The following is a 27701-nucleotide window of genomic DNA, read 5'->3' on the forward strand; positions in this document are numbered from 1 at the left end:
CTTAAATTTCCCTGAAGAAATTAGAAAATTAAGTCAATTTTGCATTTTATGCTCTTTTAGAAAAAGGGATGTTTGAGTATCTACTTTTATTTTATTGTTATAGCTTCAGATTTCTTTTTTATCTCATTGAATGAATACATTCAAGATGATTGAAAAAGACTGAAAAAAGCTATGATGTATTAAAACATACTAATCTTGCCAAATCAGGCAGTCTTGCCAATCAGATGTATCAGAAGGCAATAAAGGAAAGGGCAGTATGTTCTTTGTCCTCCTCCCTCCCCTCCCCGTGGCTCATTGGCATCACTCAGTGAGTCAGTCACACTCATGTGGGCACAGTGACAATCTCACAGGTATGTGCCCCCTACACAAGGAAGTTGCATCTAACCCTGTGCTCACCATACAGTTTCACAAAGCTAGTTTTTGTGCCTCGAATTTGGCTCCATCCACTCCAGCTGTCATAGCCTCCTAAACTAAATTCAGTCTGGCTCCATAGTACAGTTGGCTCTAAACAGCTGTGCTAGTTGGGGACCCTTTAAAGGTGAACACTCTGCAGATTCAATTTATGTATGTTTGTTTTCTCCAAAGAATGGGAAGTGACCTTTGCGGTTGACTGGTACTTTCAAAACAGCCAGCAACCTCCCAAAACAGAGCTGCCAGCCAGTGACTTTGAATGTCTATGTGCTTTGCTCTCCAACCCTGAAACACAAACTCTCCTAGTATCTTAGCCACCTCCCAAGTTTTTTCCAAAATTTTGGAGTGGTCTTAGGAATTTTTGAAAATTTAGTGCTTTAGAAAACAGTTCAGAGAGAGGTAAGAAAGCACCTGATATAGTCCTCACTTATTTTTCCTATGACAAATATATATTTAGCTTCAATTAAATCTCCTTTGGAATATGAACACCAAGGACGAAACTCAAAGCCCTGTGAACTCAATGGTCAGGCTCCTCATGGCTTTGACTGTTAAGGCATTAAGTCAAAGAAAATGGAAGGAAGAAAATAATACCTGGGAAGCTGAATAGAAACCTCTGAATTTATCAAAAAGATCTTATTGTAAATTGCTTAATTTTAGCAAGAATTTTGATGTATTCACTGAGGGAGATGGATTCCCTTTATAAATAGTTGCAGTTGGCACTCAAATACTGAGGCATCAATAAAAGAATCTAGATAAATGTCAGTAGAGTTCTGTTCCTAGCAACAGTATCTATTGATTTTATTTTTTGCATTCTGTTAAAAATGAACACTGAAAGCATTCTGAGTGTCCTGATTTGTATTTTTAATAGGGAATTTAAATGGGCACAGCTGCTAAAAACTCCATTAAAATAAACTGTTAAATGACCGAATTATAATCAAGATTTTTCTTTTTGGGTGTTTCTGAAAAGGCCAGAAACACCGAGGAAACAGGCAATACATGTGTAGCTCCACCAATGTGCCGATGTCTGAATCAAATGATGGCTTCCCACCTTTCCAGTGAGAAGCCCTTCTCATTAGATTACAGCAAGAATATATTTCTTATGTTTATTTTATCTGGACAAAACCACCTTGCCTTCCTGGCTGCACATTGTCCAGTTCAAGCAGGAGGGAGAGACAATGTTCCCACCCAGGTCTGGTCACTCAGCAGAATAGGTAAGTTCCTCCTAGGGCTGCCTGAGGTTGAAAAGGACCTAGAAAAGTAGTCCTCAGCTGGTGAGGCTGGTTTGCCCTGGGTGAAATGCAAGCATATGGCAGGGTGAGCACAGCACAGAGTCCACATGGAGAAGCACTGCTACCCTGCAGAGGGGTTGGACAGTCAGTGAGGTTTGTTGAAACACTCTGAAGAACTGGTACCATCACTGGAGCCTCTCAGGAGGGTGGTGGTCCTCAGACTGGCCAAAGGCAGGGAGGGAGCAACACCACTTCTTGCTAAGGGGCTATTCACATATTCTGCAGAAAAACAATGACACAATCTATTCTTGAGCATTTTTCCAAATATTTCTTAACAATTGAGGCAGATTTGTACATACAAAACCATTCTTCCACCTATCACTTTTGTGCTAAATGTGTGTGATTTTTTTGCAGTGAGTTCATTCCATAGTAAGAGTCACTCTCAGGTGAGGCCTTGGATAAAACAATAGCAGTTTATAGTAGCCAGCAATCTTGTTCATGTTTCTGTTTCATTGGTAATTCATTGGTAAAATGTTCTGTGGTGCTACAAGTTGCAGTGAAATTTTACAGCAACAATTCCTGCAGTTTTCCTCTAAGATTTAATAATAAAAAATATCCATAGAAGACAGCTTGAATTCTTGTGAATGCAATTTCTACACTGATGACTATGTACAAACTCTGAGGAAATCCAGGGCTTGAAATGCTTACTGTCTTAAGAATGGTCTAGAAGGCAAGATTTGGAAAAATTGTTTCAAAATATTTCTAGCCCATGCACTGAAGAACCAAATGACCTCCAAAATCACATCATTTTGATTCCTATCTTTCTTTTTTTCTGTGTCAACTATAATATGAATTTAACAGCTGATAAGAACTGCTCAAAGAGTAATGACATTTCAAAGCCATGATTTCAAGTTTTTAGATCTTGTACGTATTGATTTCTAGTGCTAGTAGCTCTTGAGGTAGATCCTGGTAGATTCATGTTGGAACTGAAGCAGAGGGGTAGAGGAGGATCTCAACAGCACTATCTTAAGGTTCACTATTGCCTGATGAGATCAAGTTAAGTCTTGAAAAACAGAGCTATTACTAGAATTCCGATATAAAGAAACATTTTGAGCTCTATTTATGTGAGAATTGTATGTGTATATCATTTTCCTGTTACTTAAATTTAATTAGTCATTTTTATTGTGAGAAACTTTGTAATCTCTTCTACAAACAAAAGAAAGAATGCTGAAAAAACTAGGAAAGTAACATAAGAGGAAAAATATCAATCCATCTGTGAATATATGCATGTATATGTATGTGTCTGCAGCTGGGTGGATATGTACTGTGGTGTTGCAGTAAATTGAGTATTCAGATATTTGAAGTTTCTTCCTGCTGGTAGATGTTTCACAACAAAGATGTGATCAAAAGAAATATAGGAATTGAATGATGAGTGAAGCCAAACCAATTACATCTCTACTGCTAAGTCAAAAAGATAAAATAAATATGTCCTGTTAAAATTTCTGCTTTACCTTACTTTCGTTAGTACATAAAATGCACTTTTGTTAAAAAGGTCATGAGCTTTAACATATGGATGCAGAAGAAACCTAAAAAAAACACCAAAAAAAACCCAAGAAGAAAAGAATTTTAGACGACAAGAAGAAAATTTCTCTGCTCCCCATTTGTAAGAAGAGTGGCAGAAATACTGTATTTTTAAAGAAAACTCTTTTTAAAGTAACTCCTTAGTTACAGAATACTTTGATTTGGGGATCTAGAATATTTGTAACACTGTAGTGTAACACAGTAGATGATTGACTGAACAATGCTCAAATGTAAGTTATGTATTTCTGTGTGCTTACTTTTACATTTTGGCCATTCACCCTTATAGCATCATATGAAAATAAATCATTATTTATTAAGAATAGAGTGACTACACAGAGAAAATATTGTATATCTTTCTTATGAAGGCTGTATGAATGGGCCAATATGTCTCCTGAGTTGTTCATGGGTTCTTGGAATGGAGGTTTGTCATTTAGTGTATAGGGTAATATTTTAAGATGGTACAGCTGGACACTGAAACAGAAGCTGAAAAACAAACTAAAGTGATGCAGTACCCAAAAGCAGCTGCCATGTTAGCACTTCTCCCAGTCTTTTCCACTAAAACCTTAAGAGCTGTGAATCCAAGAAACAGAAAATGAACAAATGAATGATTCAAGCTTAAGCATTAATGGACCATCAGTGTGTTTAGGATACAAGAGACAGTAGTTTTCAGAAGATGTCTCTTCAGCAGTCCTTTGGGGATATTTTACACTGGTGACATTTAAATTGCTTTGTTCTTTATGTGGAAAAAAGTGAGTGCATATCTGCATAGTTCAGCGTTACTATCTCATTTTTGATGTCACCAGTATGAGATTTTTAATGGGCTCTGTGACATTGGGAATTTTGCATTGGAAGAGTTTAGCTTTCCAAACAGCAAGGGTGGAGTGATCTGTGTCAGACACTGAGAAATGAACCGAGCCCTGGAAGTGCCTTTTCCTCTCAATTGACTGTAATGGGAATCTAGACACTGCTCAGAGGAGGATATCTGCATTGCAGACATCTAAATGTGGGCAGATGGATACCACTCCGGCAGTAATGTGCTCTGTAGAAATCCAGCTTCTCTTATGCAGAAGGGGTTGGAGCTATGTCTTCAGAAAAAAAGTAAATCTCTGCCGTGTGTTCTGGGCCCAGCATAATTCTGGCACACAAGAAAATGGAAACAAAACAGAAGAAGCCAAAAGAAAAAAGGAGCCCAGTGAGTCCCACCCAAGCTATAACTCCTGATTCCTCTTTGGAGTCAGGCTGTGTTTTCTGATCCTGTTCTGCACTGTAGGCTTCCCGCTGAGGTGTGGCTCCTGCTGGCTTCTAGAGCTGGACTCTCCACCATGCTGTGCTGCCCACACCCTCATCAGCTCTCAAGGGAAAACCTCAGGCAATGGGAATGGGAAGGAAACAGCAAAATGCGTAGGGCAGATTAAATTAAAGAATGGTGCCTACTAAGTGGCCGCGTAAAGTCACCCCGTAGACTGCTGTCATTGCCACTTCAAATGGACTTCTCCCAGGGGAGTCTAGGTGAGGTCTTTTGCTAGTTCCAGGAAGGTGGAAACAAGAGAGGCAGAACTTTTGCCGTTTGGTGCTGAAGAGGTTCGAACAGGCAACACCATAGAAAGTTATGACAACTAAACCATGGGCTTCGCTGTTCAGGAACAGCTGACTCCACCAAATAGTTGTTTCTATTTCAGAGGGGCTTTTCAAAGGTAAGCAGAGCTGTAGGCACCTCAAAGATTAGCTGAATGTTATCAGTAAGTTTAGATAGTATGCTGGTGCCAAGTATTCAGAATTCCACTTGTTATCAGATTTGATAGGGAAAAGATAAGTTTGAAAATTGTATTTCTAACTGATGTATCTCCCTAGACTGAGGAAATTAGGGGAAAATAACTTTAGAAGCAAAGATAATGATAATTGTGGACAGTTGTTACTGTGTTATTTGAAAGAGGTGCTCCTTTCCAAACATGCTGGCCTCAAGGTAATCTTTGAACAACTCAAGTACTGTTGCCCAGGTAGCATAAACAATCACATTTTTAACTACTATGGCAAATGTAGCTATCATTTTAGAAATGTGTTTAGTTTCTTTTTCCTGAATGAAGCATGGAAAGGTCTTGGGGCATAATATTTTCAGATTTGGAAGAACCTAAAGCTAAAATTGTGTACATTTCTAAAAAGAAAGTAAGTAGCAAATCACTAATCACAACAACGATTCAATTGCTTTGAATTACGCAAGGTAGTATCTTGTAGGTCTGGAGCCCTTGTATTCCTGTCAAATGTGATTGAAATTGACTTACATATCCAAAAAGGATTTGGGAGCAAGAGAAATGCCATGTAAAGTTCTGTGAAAAAAATGCTTAAATTTAAAATGCTCATAGCTATCAGATTTATACTTGAAAGGTATGTGACATATTTCTCCTTCAGGCAAAGTGACAAGAGTATTAGATGTCAGTTCTGGTGACCAGGTTTATATTAAAGGCAGTAGTGGGCTACCTGGACCTTTGGCTCTTGTGCCCTTGTGATCATTTTTCTATTGAGCTGTGGAATTAAATCTAGTCATTTAATTTCTTTGACCTTCAGTTTCCCTGTTAGTAAAATGGGGATAATGTGACTTAGCCAACTCGAGAGAAATGTGAAGAGGAATCTATGGATTCTTAGTACTGTTACAAGTATTTTAATATTTCAGTTTCCCATTTCCCAAGAAAAAAGACATCCTATATTAATTTGTGATGATTCATAGCAAATTTTCAAACCTGTAACTACACAGTATCAATAAATAATAAGTAGGTAATTCTCATAATCCTTTGTAGAAGGTTATAAATTCATGTTTACTTGAAAAATGGTAAGCTTATACTACCATATAAGAGCTGTATTTATAGAACTTATTTTACAAAAAAAAAAAGTAACTTTTACCGATTGGCTACAACTTTGCAAAATAGTAAGTATTTAAATCTTCAGTCTTAGCCTTCCAGTTATACCTTTTTCCAGTGTGTATTTCCACAAAAATAATAAGCTGTGTTGTCATTGCTATGCCTCCTGTCAGTATCTCCTGTTTGGTCAAGTGTGTGTTCATCAACGTTCTTGTCTTGTTGATATGTTACTGCTGTAGCATTGTGGTGGCTTCTGTCAGATAATGCAGCTGTCTTGAACTCCCACATATGAGAAAAAAATACAGCTATAGCCCTTTGAAGAACTCTTATAAAATGTGTTTCTAATTAGATACATATAATAGAGAGTACCAGAGGGATTTGTTCATTGTCACAGACCTTCAGAGCTGAATTTCCGCAACAATTTGCGGAAGCACATAGACAACAAGAGGCATTTATGACTGCATGTGATCCAGAGATAAGAGATGTGCTAGATCTGAAGCATCTGAAATAAGAAGCAGTGGGAAGCAGAAGCATCCTTGTATTTCAAGATAATTATACTCACTGTTTATCCGCAGAATTCAGGCAGCAATCACTTAATATACCATTTCAAAAAGAAGCAGTTTAAAACATACTTTTAATAGACATTTTTAAACCTTATCTGTAGTCCAATAACAGCAGATGCTTTTTAAAAGAGTGTATCTGAAAGTCAGACAAATTTGTCATTTTTTTGGTGATAGACTAGAGAGTGGAAAAGAGAAGTTTCACTTCTTCATGTAAGCATAAGGCTCTCTGCTGGGACAAGCAGCTCCAAAGTGCCTTGGAGTGTTCTGCTGGATGTGGTGTGCACAAGGAGCTTTTTAATCAGCTGTTGCTTACACACAATGTGATGAGTTGTGCCATGAACAGCCGATCAAATGAAACCTAGTTTCCAGTGCCTCTCTCCCACATTTTTTTCCCCTTCACATTGACTGTTAAAAGACAATCTTGTAAGTCTTTCTCTGTATGAGGACTTAATAGAGTATCTGTTCCCATTTGTAGGCCTATTTTCCTGAAACTTTTGTGAAAAAATGTCTTTGAATCTTCTAGCCTTTTGTCCAGTTTGCTTAAAATCATTCATGAGCACAGAATTTATTTCAAGGGAACAGACATCGCACATGGATATTACTGCTTAAATCTCATTTCTTTGGGAAACCAGTCTAAATGCAATATTTAGAATTTTCACTATAAGAAATCCAATTATCTTTGTGTGTCAGAAGGAATACTTTTATTAACTCCATCAGAATATATGTATACTTGTATATAACATTACAGTATTAAAATAATTGGCAAAACCCAGCAAGTTAAAATGCTGCAAAGTTAGAAAAAATGCCAAATTAAAGTTATTGAATCTAAATTAGGGTTTCCTTCTCTTGTTCTGGTAGTTATAATGCTCCATGTTACATGTGAAGCCAGGTATACCATGAGCAAGCTACAGGAAAATGAAATACTCAATATACTTAATAACTCAGAGATGAGTTTTTTTAAAAAATGAGTGTGTTAAGACCATGCATCTGAATTAAGTTCCTCTGTTCCAAAGTTTTATGAGCAGCCTACACTCAAAGAGTAGATGTGCATTAGAGAGGCCATGAAATCTCCATCCCTGGAGATATTCAGACCTCAACTGAATAAATCCCTGCACAATTTGATCTATGCTGGTTGTGCTTTGAGCAGAGATTGGACCAGGTGACCTCCAGAGGGTCCCTCCTGACTTAAATAAATCTATGAGCTGTGACCAGATCTATAGACCAGAAAAAGCTGTCCTATACAGTATATGTAATATGTATGCTTTAAATTACATAAAATTACTTCTGTGTAAAGCAATTCAAACCTTTAAAACTGTGCTAGCTTCCATTAGTTCAAAACAATATTTATCACAAATCTTTAAACTCTATACATGGTCTACCTAATAGCTAGGCTGGTTGGCAATTATTTGGTTATCTATAAAAATAAGGTTTCGGAACAGGCCTAAATTTTACTCATGTTGGATATAGTCTCACTTTAGATCTCCTGAGAAAGGACAAAATTGTATTATTTTCACAGTATCTAGGAGATTAAGTAGAAAATGGCATGTTGAATGATAGACAATCTGATGCAAAACAGCACTTCCAAGAGAAATGCAAGAAGAATCCTACGTAGGTTGTTACTGAATTTAGAGAATGAGATTGTAATTCATGACAAACAATGGTTTGTCATACATTTTTTGTAAGGGATGGATAGTGTACAGTCTAAAATATTGTCTGCTTATTCAGAAGGTGATATAATCAGAGGTGTGCAGAAAAACATTGTTTCCTAATTTGGAAAAGTAGTTTAACAAAATTTAATCAGTACAGTTTGGAGAAAAGACAACAAAACAAGTCTGTAAATACTTGAGAGAAATGGATTGGTGATATAAAAGGAGGAAATAGCCCTCAGCTATAACAGGTAGGGAATAGTGTCGTGTCTCTGTCATATTTCACACATATGCAGTGCCATGCGTCTGTGGAATGAAATTAGCAAACATGCAGAATTGAATTGTGAACAACTAGAGGATAGCTACAACAGGCATTAGAAAAGCAGTTGTAGATCCTAAGATTTATTAGATAATGAAATAATTTGTCAAAGGAAGTTCTCAAGCACAAGCATTAGGTAAGAGTAGCAACAGCAGGTCAAATTTTATTGTACAAGATCCTCCAGCATTGCATGAGGAAAATGTAGTTTCCACTCCTAGCACATAAGATCTTATGAATACGAAAAAGAAGCAAAGTAGTGGACAGAAGGAAAGAAAACATGTACTCCGTTACTCACATCAGATATGTGAATAAGAAATTTGGCAGCCACCAATGAACAGATATTGCTTAAGCATGAATACTTCTCCTATACACTGTAAAAGAAAACAAAACAAAACCAAAAAAACCCAGAGAAATTGGCCATTTAAAATACAGTCTGCTCCTGAGGGTGTTGAATAATTAGGAACCATGCTTTGGAATGTCACAAAACATATTGATAGAGGCAGCTGTCATGACCAAATCCCTCCATATTTTGTAGAAATACCACAAAATAACCTCTATATGTAGGTTTAGTTTCTTGAGGTTATATATAGGTTTAGTTTCTTGACACTAAATCCGAAGTGTTGCAGAATCCAGTGCCTGCTTCAATTAGACTCTGTTATTTAGTAAATTATATTTGAATAACCGTTTGAATAAACAGCTCCGCACTTCTTGCATATAATTGATATTACATGCCTCTCTTGATATTGCAATATTCCCCATTTGAACAATAATAAGAGATCCAGATTAGTCCCAAATTCAAATGTCAGATCTATCAACTGTTTTCTCAGATACAGATTTTCTGGTGTGACCGAGTACTCGCTAGGTTGCTCTAGATTGTGTCTGTGAACGGGAAGAATTTATTCTGGATTCTCTTTTATATGTAACATTTTTATTCATATGCACCATATTTATAGTCTGTTTTTGTCTTGGATTGAACTAATGGTCTAATGAACTAAGTTTAACTCAGTTGATAGTGAAATTATTAATGCACTGTTTCTCTCCCTTCCTACAGTATGCTGTCTGGCTGGTCCTTTGGGTTACATGGAATGTGTTTGTTATCTGCTTCTATTTGGAGGCTGGGGACCTTTCAAAGGTAATTTACCATTGGATACATTTAAGCCATCAGCACTGTGTTAACATGCCCCGGTCAAAAGGCTGCATTCTGTTTTACTCATCCTCTTAGTGTTATTAGAATGCGGGTAGTATGATGGAAATTCGGAGTATTCTGGGTATGTTAGAAACTTTTAATCTAAGGCAGTAATGAGCATATACCTTCTGATGCCCACAACAATAATGGTATATATGTTTTAAAAGAAAATTACCTCTTTCTGCCCCCTCAGTAATTCTGCAATGCAAATTTCGCCTCTCTGAGAGACATTAATTAGTGATTTCATGAATACAAGAGATTACTATCTCAAGCGTAAACAAATATTTTTTGTACCTTTTAGCTGTTACTTAGCTGGATTCCTTTCAGGGATCTTATACTACAACACAATAATTGTGAAACAAGGTGTCTTTCATTAAATTAAAATGTAAACTGAGGTTGCCATTTGGCTACAGCAGTGTTTTTTAACTTTGTGCTTCTGGTAGGAATGTTATGATTGAAGACACAGTCGAAATCCATAGGTGTGGTGGGTTGATCCTGGCTGGATGCCAAGTGCCCACCAAAGCTGCTCCATCACTTCCCCTGCTCAACTGGACAGGGGAGAGAAAATATAACAAAAGGCTCATGGGTCAAGATAAGGACAGGGAGATCACTCACCAATTACTGTCACAGGCAAAACAGACTCGACTTGGGGAAATTAGTTTAATTTGTTACCAATCTAATCAGAGTAGGGCAATGAGAAATAAAAAATAAATCTTAAAAAACCTTCCCCCCACCCCTCCCTTCTTCCCAGGCTTAACTTTACTCCTGATTTTCTCTACCTCCTCCCCCTGAGCGGCACAGGGGGATGGGGAATGGGGGTTGTGGTCAGTTCATCACACGTTGTCTCTGCCGCTCCTTCCTCCTCAAGGGGGAGGACCCCTCACACTCTTCCCCTGCTCCAGCATGGGGTTCCTCCCATGGGAGACAGTCCTCCATGAACTTCTCCAACATGAGTCCTTCCCACGGGCTGCAGTTCTTCACAAACTGCTCCAGCACAGATCCCTTCAACAGGGTGCAGTCCTTCAGGAACAGACTGCTCCAGTGTGGGTCCCCTGCAGGGTCACAAGTCTTGCCAGCAAACCTGCTCCAGCATGGGCTTCTCTCTCCAGGGGTCCACAGGTCCTGCCAGGAGCCTGCTCCGGCATGGGTTTCCCATGGGGTCACAGCCTCCTTCAGGCACATCCACCTGCTCCAGCATGGGGTCCTCCACAGGCTGCAGGTGGATATCTGCTCCACCGTTAACCTCCATGGGCTGCAGGTGGATATCTGCTCCACCGTTAACCTCCATGGGCTGCAGGGGGACAGCCTGCCTCACCATGGTCTTCTCCACGCGCTGCAGGGGAATCTCTGCTCTGGTGCCTGGAGCACCTCCTCCCCCTACTTCTTCACTGACCTCGGTGTCTGCAGAGTTGTTTCTCTCACATATTCTCACTCCTCTCTCCGCTTGCTATTGCTGCTGTGCAGCAACGTTTTCCCCCTTCTTAAATATGTTATCCCAGAGGTGCTACCACTGTCACTGACTGTCTCAGTCTTGGCCAGCGGCGGGTCTGACTTGGAGCCAGCTGACATTGGCTCTACTGGACATAGGGGAAGCTTCTAGCAGCTTCTCACAGAAGCCACCCCTGTAGCCCCCCGGCTACCAAAACCTTGCCATGCAAACCCAATACAATAGGAAAAATATATTTTCCTAAGAATGACATATTTATAGGGGTTTATTGACACTGTAAGTGATAACACATAAAGTGGCAGTTGGCAATGGGCTCAAACCAACATCTCAAAACAAAACTCCTACTTTCTAAGGTGTTCCCAGAAGACTGGCAATTTGTGGGATAAAAGATTAGCAGTGGTAACAAATTATTTTGGTAAAGTACTAAGCTTCAACTAAGTCTAAATATTGCTGTCCATGCTGAGTTATGCTCACAGTGGTGTGAACTGACCATCAAGGAGAATCCCATGTATAGAGAAAGAGATCACATTCTCTTCTTGACTCAGATATTTATTTGCTGCTCCTGATTAAAGGGAGTTTAACCCAACTGTAAATTACAGATGTGATTCTCTGATCCTTTGTGAGTTACTGATATGTTATGATGCACAAAGTTAAACACAATTATAGGAAGAATAAATGAGGCAAAGATACTTCCTTACCTGTACTTTCTCTCAAATCACCCCCGAAGTACAAAAAATGCTAGAGAGTGGGATATTGCATCCCCATGTATTCTGTTTCTTCAAAAGATGCAGACTTCAAAATGATCAGAATTTCATTTCCTGAGAGTGTAAAGTAATTTTCTGCAGGTAAAACGTTACACTTTCTGGGTTTTATACCTTTAGACATGCCCAATCTCATTAAAAGCTTGGCAAAAACACAGTAAATAAAAGAACTTGCATATGTTATCTTTTATTTGGTTAAAATGCTTTCTGTATTACTAAGTGAACTAAAGTATACAACAAACCCAGCACCTATTGTACAATTATACTCAACTCAATCCACCCTGTTTCCACCTGCTTGTTTCAGTCACCTGCATTCCTAAACTTGTAAACGTTGGGATGCTTATTGTGTCTGGGGAAGAGAAAGGGGGTGGGAAGGAAGGGAGAAAGGAGAACCAGCTGTTTGAGCACTGTGTTTTAATGGGTATAAAAACAGCTTAAGAACACTAGTAAGTGCTACTTGGAGTAAAGATGGGCCAAAACCAGTATCTAAACCCAGAAATGATTTTTTCTGAATTCTAGGGCTGTGTCACCTAGAGTATTTCCCAACCAACCATATGGTTCAGGCTTATATTTGGATGCAGTTAAAATTTTTATTTGGTCTTCAGAGGTATTATTTGTTCCAGTGATATGATCTGCCTTGAAATACCCAGTAGAGTATATTCCTTCCACTTCAGTTGGTTCTCAGATCAACAGCACTGGTAAAGAGAGGGAGAAAAAGAAAAGTTCCTAGAAAATGGACTGAAGAAATAGGTACAGACTGGCTTATTATCTCCAAAAGGTCTCATTCACACACAGGACATCACTCTCCTTTCCTCTCCTCTCCCTTTCAAAGGCTCATGGTACATCAAAACTCCCCCACATGATCAAATCTTCTGCAAGATCTAGGGCCTAGAAATATATGTCTAATGGAAAGATACCCAACTGTTTGGATGGATAAAACTTATCCTCCTGTTCTAGATCCTTTAGACGCTCCAACTGTTTTACAGACGTAGGTATCTTACAAAACAGACCATTTTAAGTTTTATGTCTCTCAGTCACATTCATATGTCTTGCACTGAATCTTCTTTATTATTTATATTTTCACCTGGGAATAACTGCAACTTCAAATCTGTAATGATACTCCTGTGTATTTTTTTGTGTTTGGAATGGGACGTAGAACCTTGAAAAAAGCTCTGGGTCTGAATCAGTTCTAAATAGAGAATAAAAAATAACCTTTAGGTAAGTACCAGAGGGATGCCTCTGAGGTTGTAAACCATGAGAGAGGATCCTGCACAGCATGGCTTTAGGAATTGATAGATTAAAATTACAGCCTAATAATAGTTCAGCTGGGTATATTTTATTTTTATTCATATAATTTATAGCTTTTTACCAAATAAAATAAAAGAAAGGCTTATTCTTAAAGTTTTGAGAACAGCTTTTATTCTATGTGTATGTACATCAATTTTTCCATCATCACTTGCTGATACAATGAAGAGGACATATTTCAATTGTTAATATACTTTATTACAAAAGGCTTGCTAGCTTCATCGTTTTTTATTTTAGTTGTGGGGGCGGAGGTCATGACATTTTTACAACTTCTCCTTATTACACTGAAACAGACCTGCAAAGACTCAGAAATTTTTAGAACAATGAGGTAATCATCTCTGAAGAAACTGAGGAGGCTCAAGGATTATTAGTGAAGAGCCATGCAAATCTGTTTCCAATATACACCTTTATAATCATATACATCTTTTGGAAAATGGCATCACACTAAGTATTTTCTGTCCTTGAGGCACAGTTGTCTTTGCTGAAACTCTTTCACAGCAAACTGGAATATTTATGGCTTAGAAGGTTTGTAACAAAGAGGAAGTGTAATCATTTGTTCTTAACTTTGATTGTTATGTGGATCCGTGAATGAATGCCTAGAAAACCCACTTCTCAGACTTACTTTTCAGTAATACTCTTCAATAATATTTAATTAGTCTGTGTGTTGTTTTGCTTGCTGGTGAATGCCATACTCAGTATAAGTAGGACTTTAAGGTTTCAGGAGTGGTAATATTTATTTTGGCCTGTGGCTAGGCAAATATAGCATACGAAAAGCATAACCTCTTGTCTTGAATGAGGCACATCTGAAGTACACCAGTGAAACAAAAAAGAAAACATAATAGAAAGCATCTCTGAGAAAATGCAATATTTCAATGATTTCTTTAAGTATATCAAGAAAGGACACAAAGAACTAGATTCAGCTATCTCGGGGGGGGGAGGGGGGCGGGGAGGGAAGCCCCAAAAACCCAACAAAATGTTAGTAGTCTGTTTAGCATTTTTTACTTTCTTCTTCAAAGAAAATTCCCATTTACTTCTGTGTCATTCAGCTGCGACCTCTGAATAAAGACCCTCAGTAGAAAGAGTACTGCAAATACTCATGCAATGACGAAACAGCACTCTTGCTTCAAGTAATTTAAAAGCTTCCCCTAATGATGTCTAAGGATCCCACAAGCAGAACAGAAGCAGAATAAGAACTATTGAACTCCCATTTTTAGTTTAAAAATGAGTAGACAATTTTTCACTGCAAAAAATGCATGACTGAGGTTGCACTGTTCCCATCACAAGTGGGGGAGTATAGAGCTGCTGCTGCTGTCAGTTACTGGGAGTCACTGCAGAGGCTGGACTTGGGGTGCTGAATGAGGGGGACCAGCTGGGGTTCAGGATCCAAAGCAGCCCTTGCTTCATATGGTCCCAGCCTCATGCCGGTACTTTTGGTTCTCCTTGCATGCATCCCTACTTGTCTGACCAGATACAAGAGCTCTCCTCTCACTGCCACCTGGCTGAGCTCCAGTATCGCTTTGCTGTAGTCCCTACAGTACTATGTGAATGTGAACAAGAATACACTTTTTAAAAATTCATTTTAACTGTCAAAATTGACTTAGTTTCTATTTGTGTGACATTCTTGACATCTTCCTTCCTTATTTATACCAAATAAAATACAAAGGTTACATTTAATATATTAAATCATAAGGTTGTACTTATATGCCTTTTGACACAAAAATTAGGTGTTTGAAAGTCAAATACTCCAGTATCAAGAAATGTCAGAATTAAGGTTGCTTGTATAAGCATAATTTAGCTCTCTCTGTACATTCATTTTTATATAGCTTTTAATTATGCAGTCACAACTGTATTTTTTTCTTTTTCACAATCCTTTCCTTAATCTCTATACAGCATGGCCTCTTTTAGAGATGAATCAGGTTTGGGAATTGAGTGAGGCTGCCATACTGGATCTTACTCCAGTATTGTAGCAGTCAGAAAAAGCTTAATAAAGGTGCAAGAAAAAAAAAAAGTGTGCTTTCCTTACCATGTGTGTCTATTACATATGATGTTTTCTCCTCATTAGCCATTATGTAATTAATTTCCATATTTCATACAAGTAAATCCTGTACTTCAACTCTGCTCTGAAAACATGTAGAATAATACTATGAAAGCTTATGTACAGAACCATGGCACCTAGGAACCCTAAGCACAGTGGCGGTAGTATGTACATAGCTCACCATGTGTAGTTAAAGTGCAGTTCCTCATGATTTTAGCACTCATTCTACAGATCTGAGTTGCAAGCTACTGTTCTTTAAAAAAAAATGTTGCTATCTGCATTCAAATGAGGTTACTTCTTTTCCTGTATTGTCCTGAGCTGCAACAGTGGGAACATGAAATAATAGGAAAGATTAAAAAAAATACTTATTTAAAATTTAAATTATTAAATGTGATACAAAGAATTAAATGTATTGTAGATATTAAAATGTAAACTAAAGAAAAATATGTAATCACGCTGTTTTCTGCCAGAAGTTTTAAGGGAAATCAAATGTTTCTGAACACATTTTCTCCTACCTGCCCCAAATATCTGCAAATATAAGATAACTTAGACTCAAAATATCACAGACTGATTCATGTTGGAAGAGACCTCTCAAGGTCACTTAATCCAATCTCCTGCTCAGAGCAGCACCAACTTCAAAGTTAGATCAGGTTGCTCAGAGTTTTAGCCAGTCAAGTTTTAAAAGTCTCCAAGGATGGAAAATTCACAACCTCTCTAGTTCTTAACCATTCTCATTGTGAAAAATTTTCTCCTGACATGCAGTTGAAATTTCCATTGCTGAAATCTTCAACACTGCCTCTTGTCCTTTCACCATGTACCTCTGAGAAGAGTCATGCTCTATCTTTTCTAACACCTCCTTTAGGCTTTTAACTGAACTTGAGCACTTCAGCTTTCTTTTTGTCCTTTCTGTAGTTGAATTCCTATTTCCAACCACACACAGCTTGTAGCACCTCATAAGAAAAAAGCTAATTATCATGTAATAATCAGTTCACTTTTCACAATTTTCCATGCTTCACCATGGAAGAAAAATGAAGGGTCTTCACGTCTATGTAAAGCTATATAGTATCTTAAGTAAAATGTGGGAAGATGAAGGTTATCCTTGTTATCTGGAAGAAGTAATAACATATTCAAAAATAATTAGAATCCTTTAGTTCAAAGACAATTCAGTTTATATCAACATTTAATTTGCCTGATGTTGTATTTAGGGAAATACAGAAAACATTGCATATAAACCTTGCAGTCAAATAAAATGCTGAAAATATTTAACTCTTCCCCTTTCCTGCTGAGGTAAGTATGAATCAGGAAGGTTAACCAAAACTTGGTGAAGGCTCCCCAGTAACTGATAGGGAGCAGGAGGAAGGCAATATAATGGCATTGCTGGGGAATACTCCTGGGGAGAGAGACAGCTCTGGGAGTGCAGAGGAACTACTGGAGAAATGAAGGTTTAGGAAGAGACTTTGCTGCTGTTTTATTATCTGCAAGTATTACCCACTCTGTAGCTGAACTGTAAGTTTGTTTTCCACATCATGAAAGCAGAGTAATAAAGACAAATGTAAGAAATCATGTCAGTGGGATTTCCCAACTGCCAATGTACACTGTGATTAAAATCAGTGTTTTCATACTCATAGTCATGGTTCATAGTAAAGTAAGGCCCGAAGGGACTTCAGGTTATGGCTAGTCCATTCTCCTGCCTCCAGCCAGGTTCAGCAACCAACCTGGACTATGGGAGAGCATCTGATGCAAAAGATCTTAAGGAGGAAATGAGCAGTTCAGAAATCCACCCACACGTGAAGTTCATACATTAGCAACTTTTCACCACTGATAAGTCCACTTTTCCCTTGTTCACCTGAGATGTTAGCCCAGGATTAGCCAGCTATGGCTGACTGCTAGTGGCTGTAGTGCAGTCCATCCCTTCTTTTTTCCTTGTCCATTGGATGGCACAAATGGGAAGAGGAAGAGGCAGCAACAGCCATAGCACTTCCTGCCAACAGGCAAATTAATGTCAACCCTACATTGCTGGTGGGGATAAATGGAAGGGGTGGGAGGAAATATGGAGCCCATGTTTCCTCCTACCATTCCCATTTGTCCCCACCATGTTATCCAGCAAAGTTATAAGGATCAACCAGAAATAGGCACCTGCTAGTATTTTTCCACTTGAATATCCCAACATTGGCAAGCACACATCCACCTATGCATCTGACTTTCACATGCCACTGCTTGGACTGATACCTAGTTGCTCTGAAGTGCAGTTTATATCCATATGCAAATTAACTGCAATAATGCAAATTACTTCAGGATATGATTTGCATAGCTTGTCACTCATGATGCTTAAAAAACATGCTGGCTATGAGTGCTGAACATTTTATGCAGCTAATATACTCTGATTTTAAAGGGACAGTTTGATACCTAGATGAAGCTGATGAAAGAAAGAAACAAAAGAAATGGGTCATTCATCTTCAGTGTAACTCAGTTGTAACAAAGCAAGGAACTTGGCAACAAGACTGAACTTACACCAGTTACACATTCATTCTACATTACTTTGTGTCCATTAGTACAATCATTATACTGCTTTGATTCCACATTTAGAATCATAGAGTCATTTAGATTGGAAAAGACCTTTAAGATCATCAAGCCCAGCCGTTACCCTAGCACTGCCAAGTCCACCACTAAACCATGCCCCTAAGCACCACATCTACACATCTTTTAAACACCTCCAGGGACAGTGACTCAAGCACTTCCCTGGGCAGCCTGTTCAAATGCTGGACAACCCTTTTGGTAAAGAAATTTTTCCTAATATCCAATATTTTCTTCTTGAAGAATGTCCAGCCTTCCTGGACTCCTTTGCCCTTCAAGACTGCCTCCCAAGGGACTCTGTCAACCAGACTCCTAAACAGGCCAAACTCTGCTCTCCGGAAGTCCAAGGTAGCAGTTCTGCTGACCCCCATCCTGACTTCTTTAAGAATCAAAAACTCTATCATTTTGTGATCGCTATGCCCAAGACGGCCTCCAACCATCACATAACCCACAAGTCCTTCTCTGTTCGCAAACAACAGGTCCAGCGGGGTGCCTTCCCTAGTTGGCTCGCTCACCAACTGTGTCAGGAAGTTACCTTCCACACATTCCAGGAACTTCCTAGATTGTTTCCTCTCTGCTGTATTGTATTCTCAGCAGACATCTGGTAAGTTGAAGTCCCCCATGAGACCAAAGGCTAGTGATTGTGAGACTTCTCCCAGCTGCTTATAGAATATTTAATTTGCCTCTTCATCCCGGTTGAATGGTCTATAGCAGACACCCAGCAGGATATCTGCCTTGTTGGCTTTCCCCCTGATTCTTACCCATAAACACTCAACCTTATCGTCACCATCATTAAGCTCTAGACAATCAAAACACTCCCTAACATACAGGGCTATCCCACTGCCTCTCTTTCCTTGCCCATCCCTTCTGAAGCATTTATAGCCATCCATTGCAGCACTCCAGTTGCACGAGTCATCCCACCATGTTTCTGTGATGGCAAAATGTCATAGTTTTCCCGCTGCACAATGGCTTCCAGGTCCTCCTGTTTGTTACCCATGCTGCATGCATTGGTGTAGATGCACTTCAGTTGATCCTTTTAGGGGGAGAAACCCTTTTGGGGGGAGTTGCACTCTTTCACCTTTTGGGGGTAGAAACCCTAATTCCTACGTGACCATTCTCAGGCGCTTTCGTGGTTTCTAACACATCCATAAACCTTGCATCTTCGCTGCCGCATGGATCTCTATCCCCTACGTCTACTGAGACGGCAGACTGAAGGACCTTGCTAGCACACTATCCTTCAAACATTGGCATGCAGCCCCCAGGCTTATCTCTAGTGAGCCTGGTTTTATCCCTTTCCTCCTTCAAATCTAGTTTAAAGCTCTTTCAATGAGCCCTGCTAACTCCTGTGCAAAGATCCTTTTTCCCCTTTTGAGACAGGTGTACCCTGTCTGTTGCCAGCAGGCCTGATGTCATGTAAACCGACTCATGATCAAAAAAACTAAAATTCTGCTGGTGACACCAGGCTTGGAGCAAGATATTGATCTGCTGGCTGTTCCTGTTTCTTCCCTCATCATTCCCTGCAACTGGAAGGATAGAGGAGAACACTACTTGTGTTCCTGATCCCATAACCAGTCATCCCAAGGCTCTGACGTCTCTCTTGATTGCCCTTGGACTTCTTGTGGCAACTTCATAGCCACCTACCTGAAAAATCAATAATGGATAGTAATCTGAGGGCCGTACCAGAGTAGGAAGCTTTCTCTCTAATTTACTAATTATTTTTGTAAGGTGGTGGTCATTAACTGTTAAATGTTAATGTTGCACATACATACATACTCTAATAAAACAACCTGCAGGATGTTTAATTTTGAACATATTACCTTCCTTGGATGTTGTTTTAACAGATGTCCTGTTAAGATAACAGAGAAATTAAATTAACTTTCAACTCGAAGCATCTGGTTAACTTTGTAGGTAAATGCCTTTGAGCGGTAAATCTGACCAGGGTTTTCAGATAAATAGCTATCAGAATGTTTTAAGTAAATGACTTTATTTTTTGCACTTCTATTACTCAGGGCAGATTTGACATGCTTGATCATATATCTAACAGATGAAAATTGAAAATAGTGCTGGCAACCAGCAGTGTTAGGTTATTCTGAGGGTAGTTTCATGGGTAGATACTATTAAGCGTGCTTATGGGTTCAGATAATTTAGTTTTGCAGCAATTTTTAAACCTCAAGGTCTTTACCAGCTAGAAGATAACTGATTATAAAATTTAAACTGTTTATTACTGTAGACATAGCATATGGTGGAAAACATTTAGATAAAAGTGGAATTTTTCATCTCTTTAATGGTGAAGCAAATTATGATAGCAAATCATTCAAAGTACAGGAAAATATGAAATATGTTTGTATATATTCTGCTTATTGTACAAAGTTTATCTTTTAAAATTCTGGGATATATTTTATGTTGAGTTCATGAATAAACATATATCTGCATATTCATTCATATATGCACACTTTTCCCATAATCTAGTAGTTATGCACTGAATACAGGAACATGTGAAAATGAGTAAGTGTAGTGACTGATCAGATGATAATTTCATATGACAATTTACATATGTGTGTACATATTGTATAAATATCATATATGTGTGTACATATGTATTAAGTACCTTAGTTATACTGTTAAGATCAGTAAGCACATATTTTAGCATATGCCTTACAACTGCATATATTATAGTTACACGGATGTTTTAGTATATACGTAAAGGCAGTGCCATGGATATTTCTGCAAGTCTTCCAAATGCTACAGCCAAGACATTGCAGAAAAAATGAATATATGTTTATAAGATTATTTTTTAATATTTATTAACTATATTGCAGTACCATCTAGTGGCCCCAATTTGATATCAGGGTGCCATTATACTGTGAACCCTAGACACACATAATATAAATAGGGCCTGTCCTAAATGGTGCATAGTCTTAGTATGTGATGAAACAGAATAAGAAGTGGGAACCAACAAATAGGAGACTGCAAGGAGAATGCAAACCAGTGTTATATCTTTGAAATTCTTAATGAGGTCTGGATTTTCTCAACTTTCTCATCAGGTTTTTCCCATGTTTCTCATCCCTGTGAGGATGGATAGGCAAGTGACACAAAGCCCTACTTTTCATTGAGTAGCATTTCCTGGTCCGCCTCCGTAAGGAAATCACTTTTGAATGCTATAGTGCACCATTGCTAGCATTTCACCTATTGTTTAAGGCACTGGGGGAAAAACTGTTGATTTTGCTTAAAATGAAAAATCAGAAGATAAATTTATTTCCAGTGAAGCAGATGCTCAGAAGATCACAGCTACAGAATGCACGTTTGCTATGACAGCTCTTCTAGACAGTTGTTTATGCCTCTCATAGACAGGACCTTTCCTATGTGTATACAAATCAGGCTCTGGAATCAGCTATGGACAAGGGCTGAAGGGTTATTTACCATAGTTGAAAGCTGGGGAGTCTGCCAGAGCACCCGCTCATCTTTTGTGAAAGTATGAAAACATACAAAAATATGTTCTGCTTTTTAAAACTGAGTTAAATTTCACTGTCTCATCATGTCAGCTTTTTGTTTCTTTTTTTATTCTTTCTGAGTAGATATGCAATACTTTAAGGTAGTCCTTAACAATTTTGTGTTCTAAATGTAGGTGCAATGACTAGAATATACTTTCTCCACATTTACTTTTCTTCTAAATATAAATAAATAAGTAATTGACCTACCGGATAAGCTCCATCTTGTGCACCAGGGGTCTACCAGAAATTTCAAGGCAACAGTAAGCCCATACAGTTTCTGAGGAGCTTTGTATTACTTGGAATTTCTGAAGGAAACCATTTTGATCCTTATGTCACTGAAAATTATGTCAGTGTTAATCCAGTAGGAAATAAAAATTCTGTATTGCCTTCAGCATCTTCTCACATATGAATAAGCATTTATTGAACCTGGGAAAGCAACATGAGCTGTGAAGCACTCTCCTTTTTTGATCCTGCTTAGTATTTTTCCCATCCCATAGAACAGTGTGAGTGCGGCCAACAAGCAGTGCAGCATCATTTTTACCATACTACTTTCTCACCACTGCAGTGGTAGCAGCGAGCTCACAGACCATAAGGCCATGCACTGAAAATGTCTGCAGTGGCTGATCATCTCTTATAGCGGTTCATCATCTTATAATGCTTTGTATTTGCAGTTGCCTTTCTGCTGGAGTGTCCCACTCCCATGGCCCTGCCAGAGCACTGCAGCACTTAAACATTCATGATCTATCTCTGGGCTAAAATATACAGGTGTGTCGTAAGCCACTTCTAGCAGCCACATAAAATACATTCTTACACACGCCCAACTTTGCACTGAAGCAGGTGAGTAGCTCCTAGAGAAGACACTAATAAAAGCTAAGGAGGCAGTAATATGTTTAAATTGTCACAAATATTTCAAAGTGAATGTCTGGCCTGGTCGCAGGCCATGCTATGTTTTCTGCACCCCAAGAGAATTTACACTTACTAGATAAATCTCCTTAAACATTTAAACAGATATTTCCAGAAACATGGTGCAATGTGAATATTCAGGATACAAAAAAAATTAATTTTTCCTCCTGTAAAATTGCTACCTGAAAACTGTATAATTAATTTCAAATATTAGTAATTTTTTCTTGTCATTTTCTTCCTTTCTCATTCCAATGAAAGGAATGTTTCCAAAACTGTTACTGAAAGGCGGCAATCTGTGGTATATGGATAAGTGAATTAACTAATGTCAACTTTGATAACTCTGTAGGAATTGATGATGAATTTTTATTAATTGTCCATAATAAACCAGAAAAATTATTCTCTGCCAAAAACCTCATTGACTTCAGTGCTGTCACACTGCAGCTGACAGCACACTCTCTGTTTGTTTTGTTTTGTTGATCCCATGTGCTCAGAATGAAGGACTAGCTATGAAAAATATTTGGTCTCCTTTTCTAATAACCCACTAAACTCGATGATTACCTTTGTGAATTTATCCCCAGAGTATGAGTTCGCTCTAGTGTTGATGTTTTCAACACTTGCTGCTACTATTTCAATGACATTAATTTTAAGGGGCATCCTATCTATTCAGAAGTAGACTGCTGTACTATGGCATTATATCCCACTTATCAGACTACCACAAACACCTGTTTGGGTAGAAATTGCATTCTGTGTTTTGAGGGTAGGATTTGATTGATTAAATAACCTTACGAATTGAACAAAAGTGTGGTTTATTGTGGGTTTCATTCTAAAAGCCTGTTCTTCAGCAGGCCACAGTGTAACTGAGGCTATTTTTCTTCCACCCTACAATAGTTGGCTAATTCAGCAATAATGAGGTGATCAGTAACATGCTGTGTCTGAGTATCTCACCGGTATCTTTAAACTGCCAATGAACCCTTTTATACAAAAACTGCTGTTTGCAATGTAGAGGGAGAGTAAGATCAAACTGCTCAAAACTATGTGAAAAAATATAGTTCGTCCACTACAGATAATTGAGACTCACTAATACCTCACTACTCAGATTTTTAAAAAAAAAGGTGTTGTGTTTGTCAGGCTTTTGACTATTTTTGACTATATCTTAAAAGTGAAGAGGTCTCCCTATACATATAAGGGTCCCGTCTATGACTTCCAATCAGATGCACAAAGAAATCTCTGACTTCTTCTTTCTTTCTTTTCTTGGCAATTTTATATTTGTCACTGCTCTCTTTTCCTCCCTCAGTTTATTAAAGCTGAACACTTTTTTTAGTCTTGGCTTTGCTCACCACTGGCCCATTCCTCTGATGCTTAGCACATCCAAATGTAGTCTAGCTGGTTTTGGCTAAACTGGCAAGTTTTATTTTGCTTTGGAAGTATGGGGAAACACTGTATTAGAGTGCGGTTTCATTTAGGTATTTCTCTTTAACTGCCACTTACAGAATACACTAAATGTTGTAATTCTGTACTTCACTGCCCATTGTAACCACATGCACCTGATTCGTAGCGTTCCCACGGATGTACCTAAAACCCAAGCACAAGACATCTGTCCTGCAGTAGCAATGATGGGGATTGGTTTGCATTAGGTGAAGTTAAACAGCTGGAACATATTTGTTTGTCTTAAAGTTTGACTTAAGGAAATTTTCTAAACATTTTTTTCTTCATTAGAATATTCAATATCATGTTTATGTAGGTGTGTTTATTCTTTCATATGTTGCATATAACATTATAATATAAATTTTAATTAAACATTGTTAAATATATTGCAGATGTAATCTAGATAATGTACAGTATAAAAACTATTTGCATAAGTATTCACATAAGAATAATGTAAAAGTTGATACTATGGGTTGTGCAAAGGTTATCCATGAACATTAGCGTCTACCCAACACAAATGCAGTTAATTGTAGCTGTTCAAATGGCCACATAAGAAATACCGCTATGGGCAATACTGAAAGGAATTCCTCCATTGGAAAAGCTTCTCCTTAAGCCTAGGGAACTAATCACTCACTTTTATTGAGAAACAAACATATACATACATGCTTATATACATATATATATATGATCAATGTTTTCCATTTCATTTGATAGCACATATATGCCATTCTGTGTCTGATTCTTTTTCTTTAATTTTATTGTTTTATTTCTTTGCTCTTATAGGCATGAATTCTACAAAAAAAGCAAATGCTGTTCATAGCTCTTGTTTATTTTACTTTTCTTGGTTTCATCAGATGTTTTCTTGTGTTACGGGTGCCCTAGTTTACATTGTGCAAAAATATCCCATCTTCTTTTATTCTGTCTTGAATAGTTCCTATTCTACTTGCCAAATACTATCAGTGCCTTTGTGAATGGTTTAAAGTATTTCAGTTGCAGAAGTAGTTTCAACTCAGCACAAGGATATACAATATAACATAATTTGTGTAGAATCAGAAAGATTTTGAGCTTCTGACTGTGCATTTTTCATGATTGACAAACAATGATGGGGTTCAAAGCATGAGATGTTTCCTAAAACTACAACTTCTGGCTATTGTGTTTGCATTCCTGAATTCTGTAGTTTTAATTTTTAACAACGTAAAAAGTGATGAGCTCAGACAGCTGTTTGGAAGAAGAGGTTACAGGAGACTTTAGTAACAACAGACTATGATACTATGTAATTAGGTTTTTTCTCTTCATTAGCATATGCAACCTGCTACAGGAATGAGAATATAATGATAATTGCCAGACTCTTGGGTTTTCACACTTAGAAATAGTGTAAAGTACAAATCTGAAGTAATTGAGATTCTTTCAAGAAATGTCTCTCTCTGCATAGTGAAAGCAGGAGCTTGTAACAGACTATGGAGACTTAATTTTGATGTTACATTTCTCCCAAAGCATCTCCAAGAGATAATAGTCTCAAAGTGAAAATAAGTGTAGCAATCTTTAAATTATCATTAAAGGATGTTTGTTTGTGTCACAGTATGTATCGATAATGATAGATTCTGCGGAGGAGAGTTGCCTCTATATGAAAAGTCACTGAACACTAAAGTTTACTGAGAGAGTTTACATGGAAAATTTGTTTGATTCTTGTACCCATTCTGTTTAGTTGTAGGCAATGTTTTCTGTTGTTTTTCCCAAGCATAAAAATGTGTCCGTTAAAAAGAATATATAAAAAGTAATATAATTTTTTTACACTGATATCATTGTGTACTATGTAAGACAGTACTCCCTTGTTTCCTATCATAAAGAAGCATGCTTTCAAAGTTGATAAGTATTAAGTACCATTTCTTCCATGTCTCATACATGGACAGTGCAAAATATTACAAGCATAGGTGGCAAATTGCATATGAGTGTCATTTCACATATGACTTAGGTCTTTGATAACCCAAACTCTAAAAATTATTTTCACATAATATTAAAATAATCTGCTATTTATTTAAGATGGTGGGTTATAGACATGAAAACATGGACTCAAGAAAACCAGCAAGCAACTGTGCGTCCTGATGATGTGTCTGATGATGTGGCTGATGATGTGTCTTCAGCTCCTTCTCAGCAGAACATGTCACTGAGTGCTGCCATCCTCCCATGCCCATGTGACAGGCCCCTTCCAATGTGTAATTCTTCAGTCTCTCTCACTCCTTCTTTTTACACTTCCCCTGTTTTCCTAGACACCTCCCTAATGCAGGTGCTGATGGGCTGAAACACTCTTTGGAGATCCCTGCTTCTCTGCCTAGACTGCCAACATAGCTCAGAGTAGACACCTGACTTCTAGACAGCTAAAGTTAAATGAGCTGAATCCAACCCTAAGTGCCGATCACCCATTGAATTCATGGTAGTTAAGCACAATGGGATGCCTTCCTTTAACACCAAGCTCCTAATATATTTAAAAACCTGGTGCCATGGAGCCTAAATTGCATTTAAATTGGAGTTTGAGTGTTCAGTCTGTTAGTAATTTCTGAAAATGGGGTTTGAGTTCTAGCTAAAAACTCCTTATGCTTTTTTGAAAATCCTGCATTTATTGATTTGCCTTCAAGGAAAGAGAAAGAATGGCAATGGTAGACTTTTCATTTATAAACATACTGAAAAGCTGCTTCATGTTTTCAGTTGGAGTTGCATAGTGTATTTGATTCTCCTCCGTCATTGATTATTATTTTGTTTCAGAGTAAGCCAGTGATGCTGCACATGAAATAAATTGAAAAACTGCCTACCATGTCCATGAGACAATGGGAGTCAGTTTTGAAAACCTTATACAAAAAGTCATACCAACATGCAAATGAATAATAAGCATTTGGGGGTTCAGTTCAGAGCATGGAATAGTTGAATTTCAAAAACTGAGATCCTTAAAAAGGCAAAGGAAGTAAGTGCACACTTCAAAGCAAAGAGCAATGTCAAGAATTTGTGTCTCTATATTGATTGGTTTTATAGAAGACACTCATAACAAGAAAAATGGAAAGACTGCATGAAAAATTCAAAGCAAAAGATCTGATCTGAAGATTTCCGGTACTGAGCAAGGGATATATATCCAGACTACTTAAAAATTTAAGGGTATATTTTTATTAATGGCTTTTCTTTTCTGTAGTATTTTCTTTGTGATGGGCTTCACGGTACATGTTAGATAAGGTAAAATGGGGAAAAAGGCCAACTGTTGAATATGTAAGTCCTTGAGCAAATAAATATTTTATTTGACTTTTTTAGAATTAAATATTAAACTGTAAAAATATGAAACTCCTGTACTTTATACATAGAAAGTCACGTGGCACTATGTTAAGTATAAAATCCTTTGGGATGATTATTTACTTTACCATTAGAGTGAAAAAGAAAAAAATAAAGATAAGCAAATTGCATATTCATATGTTTCTCATGTATTTAGAAATATATACCCATGAGTCCAGAATGCCCTGTCTTTTTTGCTCTTCTACTTAGGTGATGCTAAATTACTCATAGTAGAATTATAGAAACATAAAGATGGAAGAGATCTCCTTATAATATTTCTTGCACATATAAATTAATATTGAATCTGTCTTTAACACTTGGTTAGCTAAGTGATTCTTCATAAACTAATAAAATGGATTGCGTATCATTACCAAGTAGCCTGTTTTTGCATGCAGGAAGTTTTTCCTAGTATCCAACCAAAATTATTTTACTGAATATCTTTGACCTTTCCTGAACAGGCATGACAAACATTGTCTTTATTATACCATCTACGCGTTGAAAGACATTTATCATGCTGATTCTTCATTTTCTTCTCTTGTCCAGGCAAAGTAGATACATTTCTTTCATGTTTCCTTATTGCTCATATTTTCTAGGTCTCTTATTCTTATTGTTCTCCTCTAGATTCTTCCCTTATACTCTGTAGGTTTTTTTGCATGCAGTA

General features: G+C 37.8%; 1 protein-coding gene across 4 annotated transcripts in view; it reads left to right on the top strand.

Moving 5' to 3' along the window:
* NKAIN2 (sodium/potassium transporting ATPase interacting 2) overlaps nt 1-27701 on the top strand; it is a 562917-nt gene that overhangs the window by 285736 nt on the left and 249480 nt on the right. For 3 of the 4 annotated variants that reach the window (XR_012041465.1, XM_072855778.1, XM_072855777.1), the window contains exon 3: nt 9653-9733. The exons of the other annotated variant lie outside the window; for it this stretch is intronic. Coding sequence is in view for 2 of the 3 variants with exons in the window: in XM_072855778.1 (XP_072711879.1) it covers nt 9653-9733 (81 nt within the window). In the remaining variant the exon portion in view is untranslated. The remainder of the gene's footprint in view (nt 1-9652; nt 9734-27701) is intronic. 4 annotated transcript variants of the gene reach the window in all.

This window comes from Ciconia boyciana, chromosome 3, assembly GCF_034638445.1.
Source record: "Ciconia boyciana chromosome 3, ASM3463844v1, whole genome shotgun sequence".
Taxonomy (NCBI): Eukaryota; Metazoa; Chordata; class Aves; order Ciconiiformes; family Ciconiidae; genus Ciconia; species Ciconia boyciana.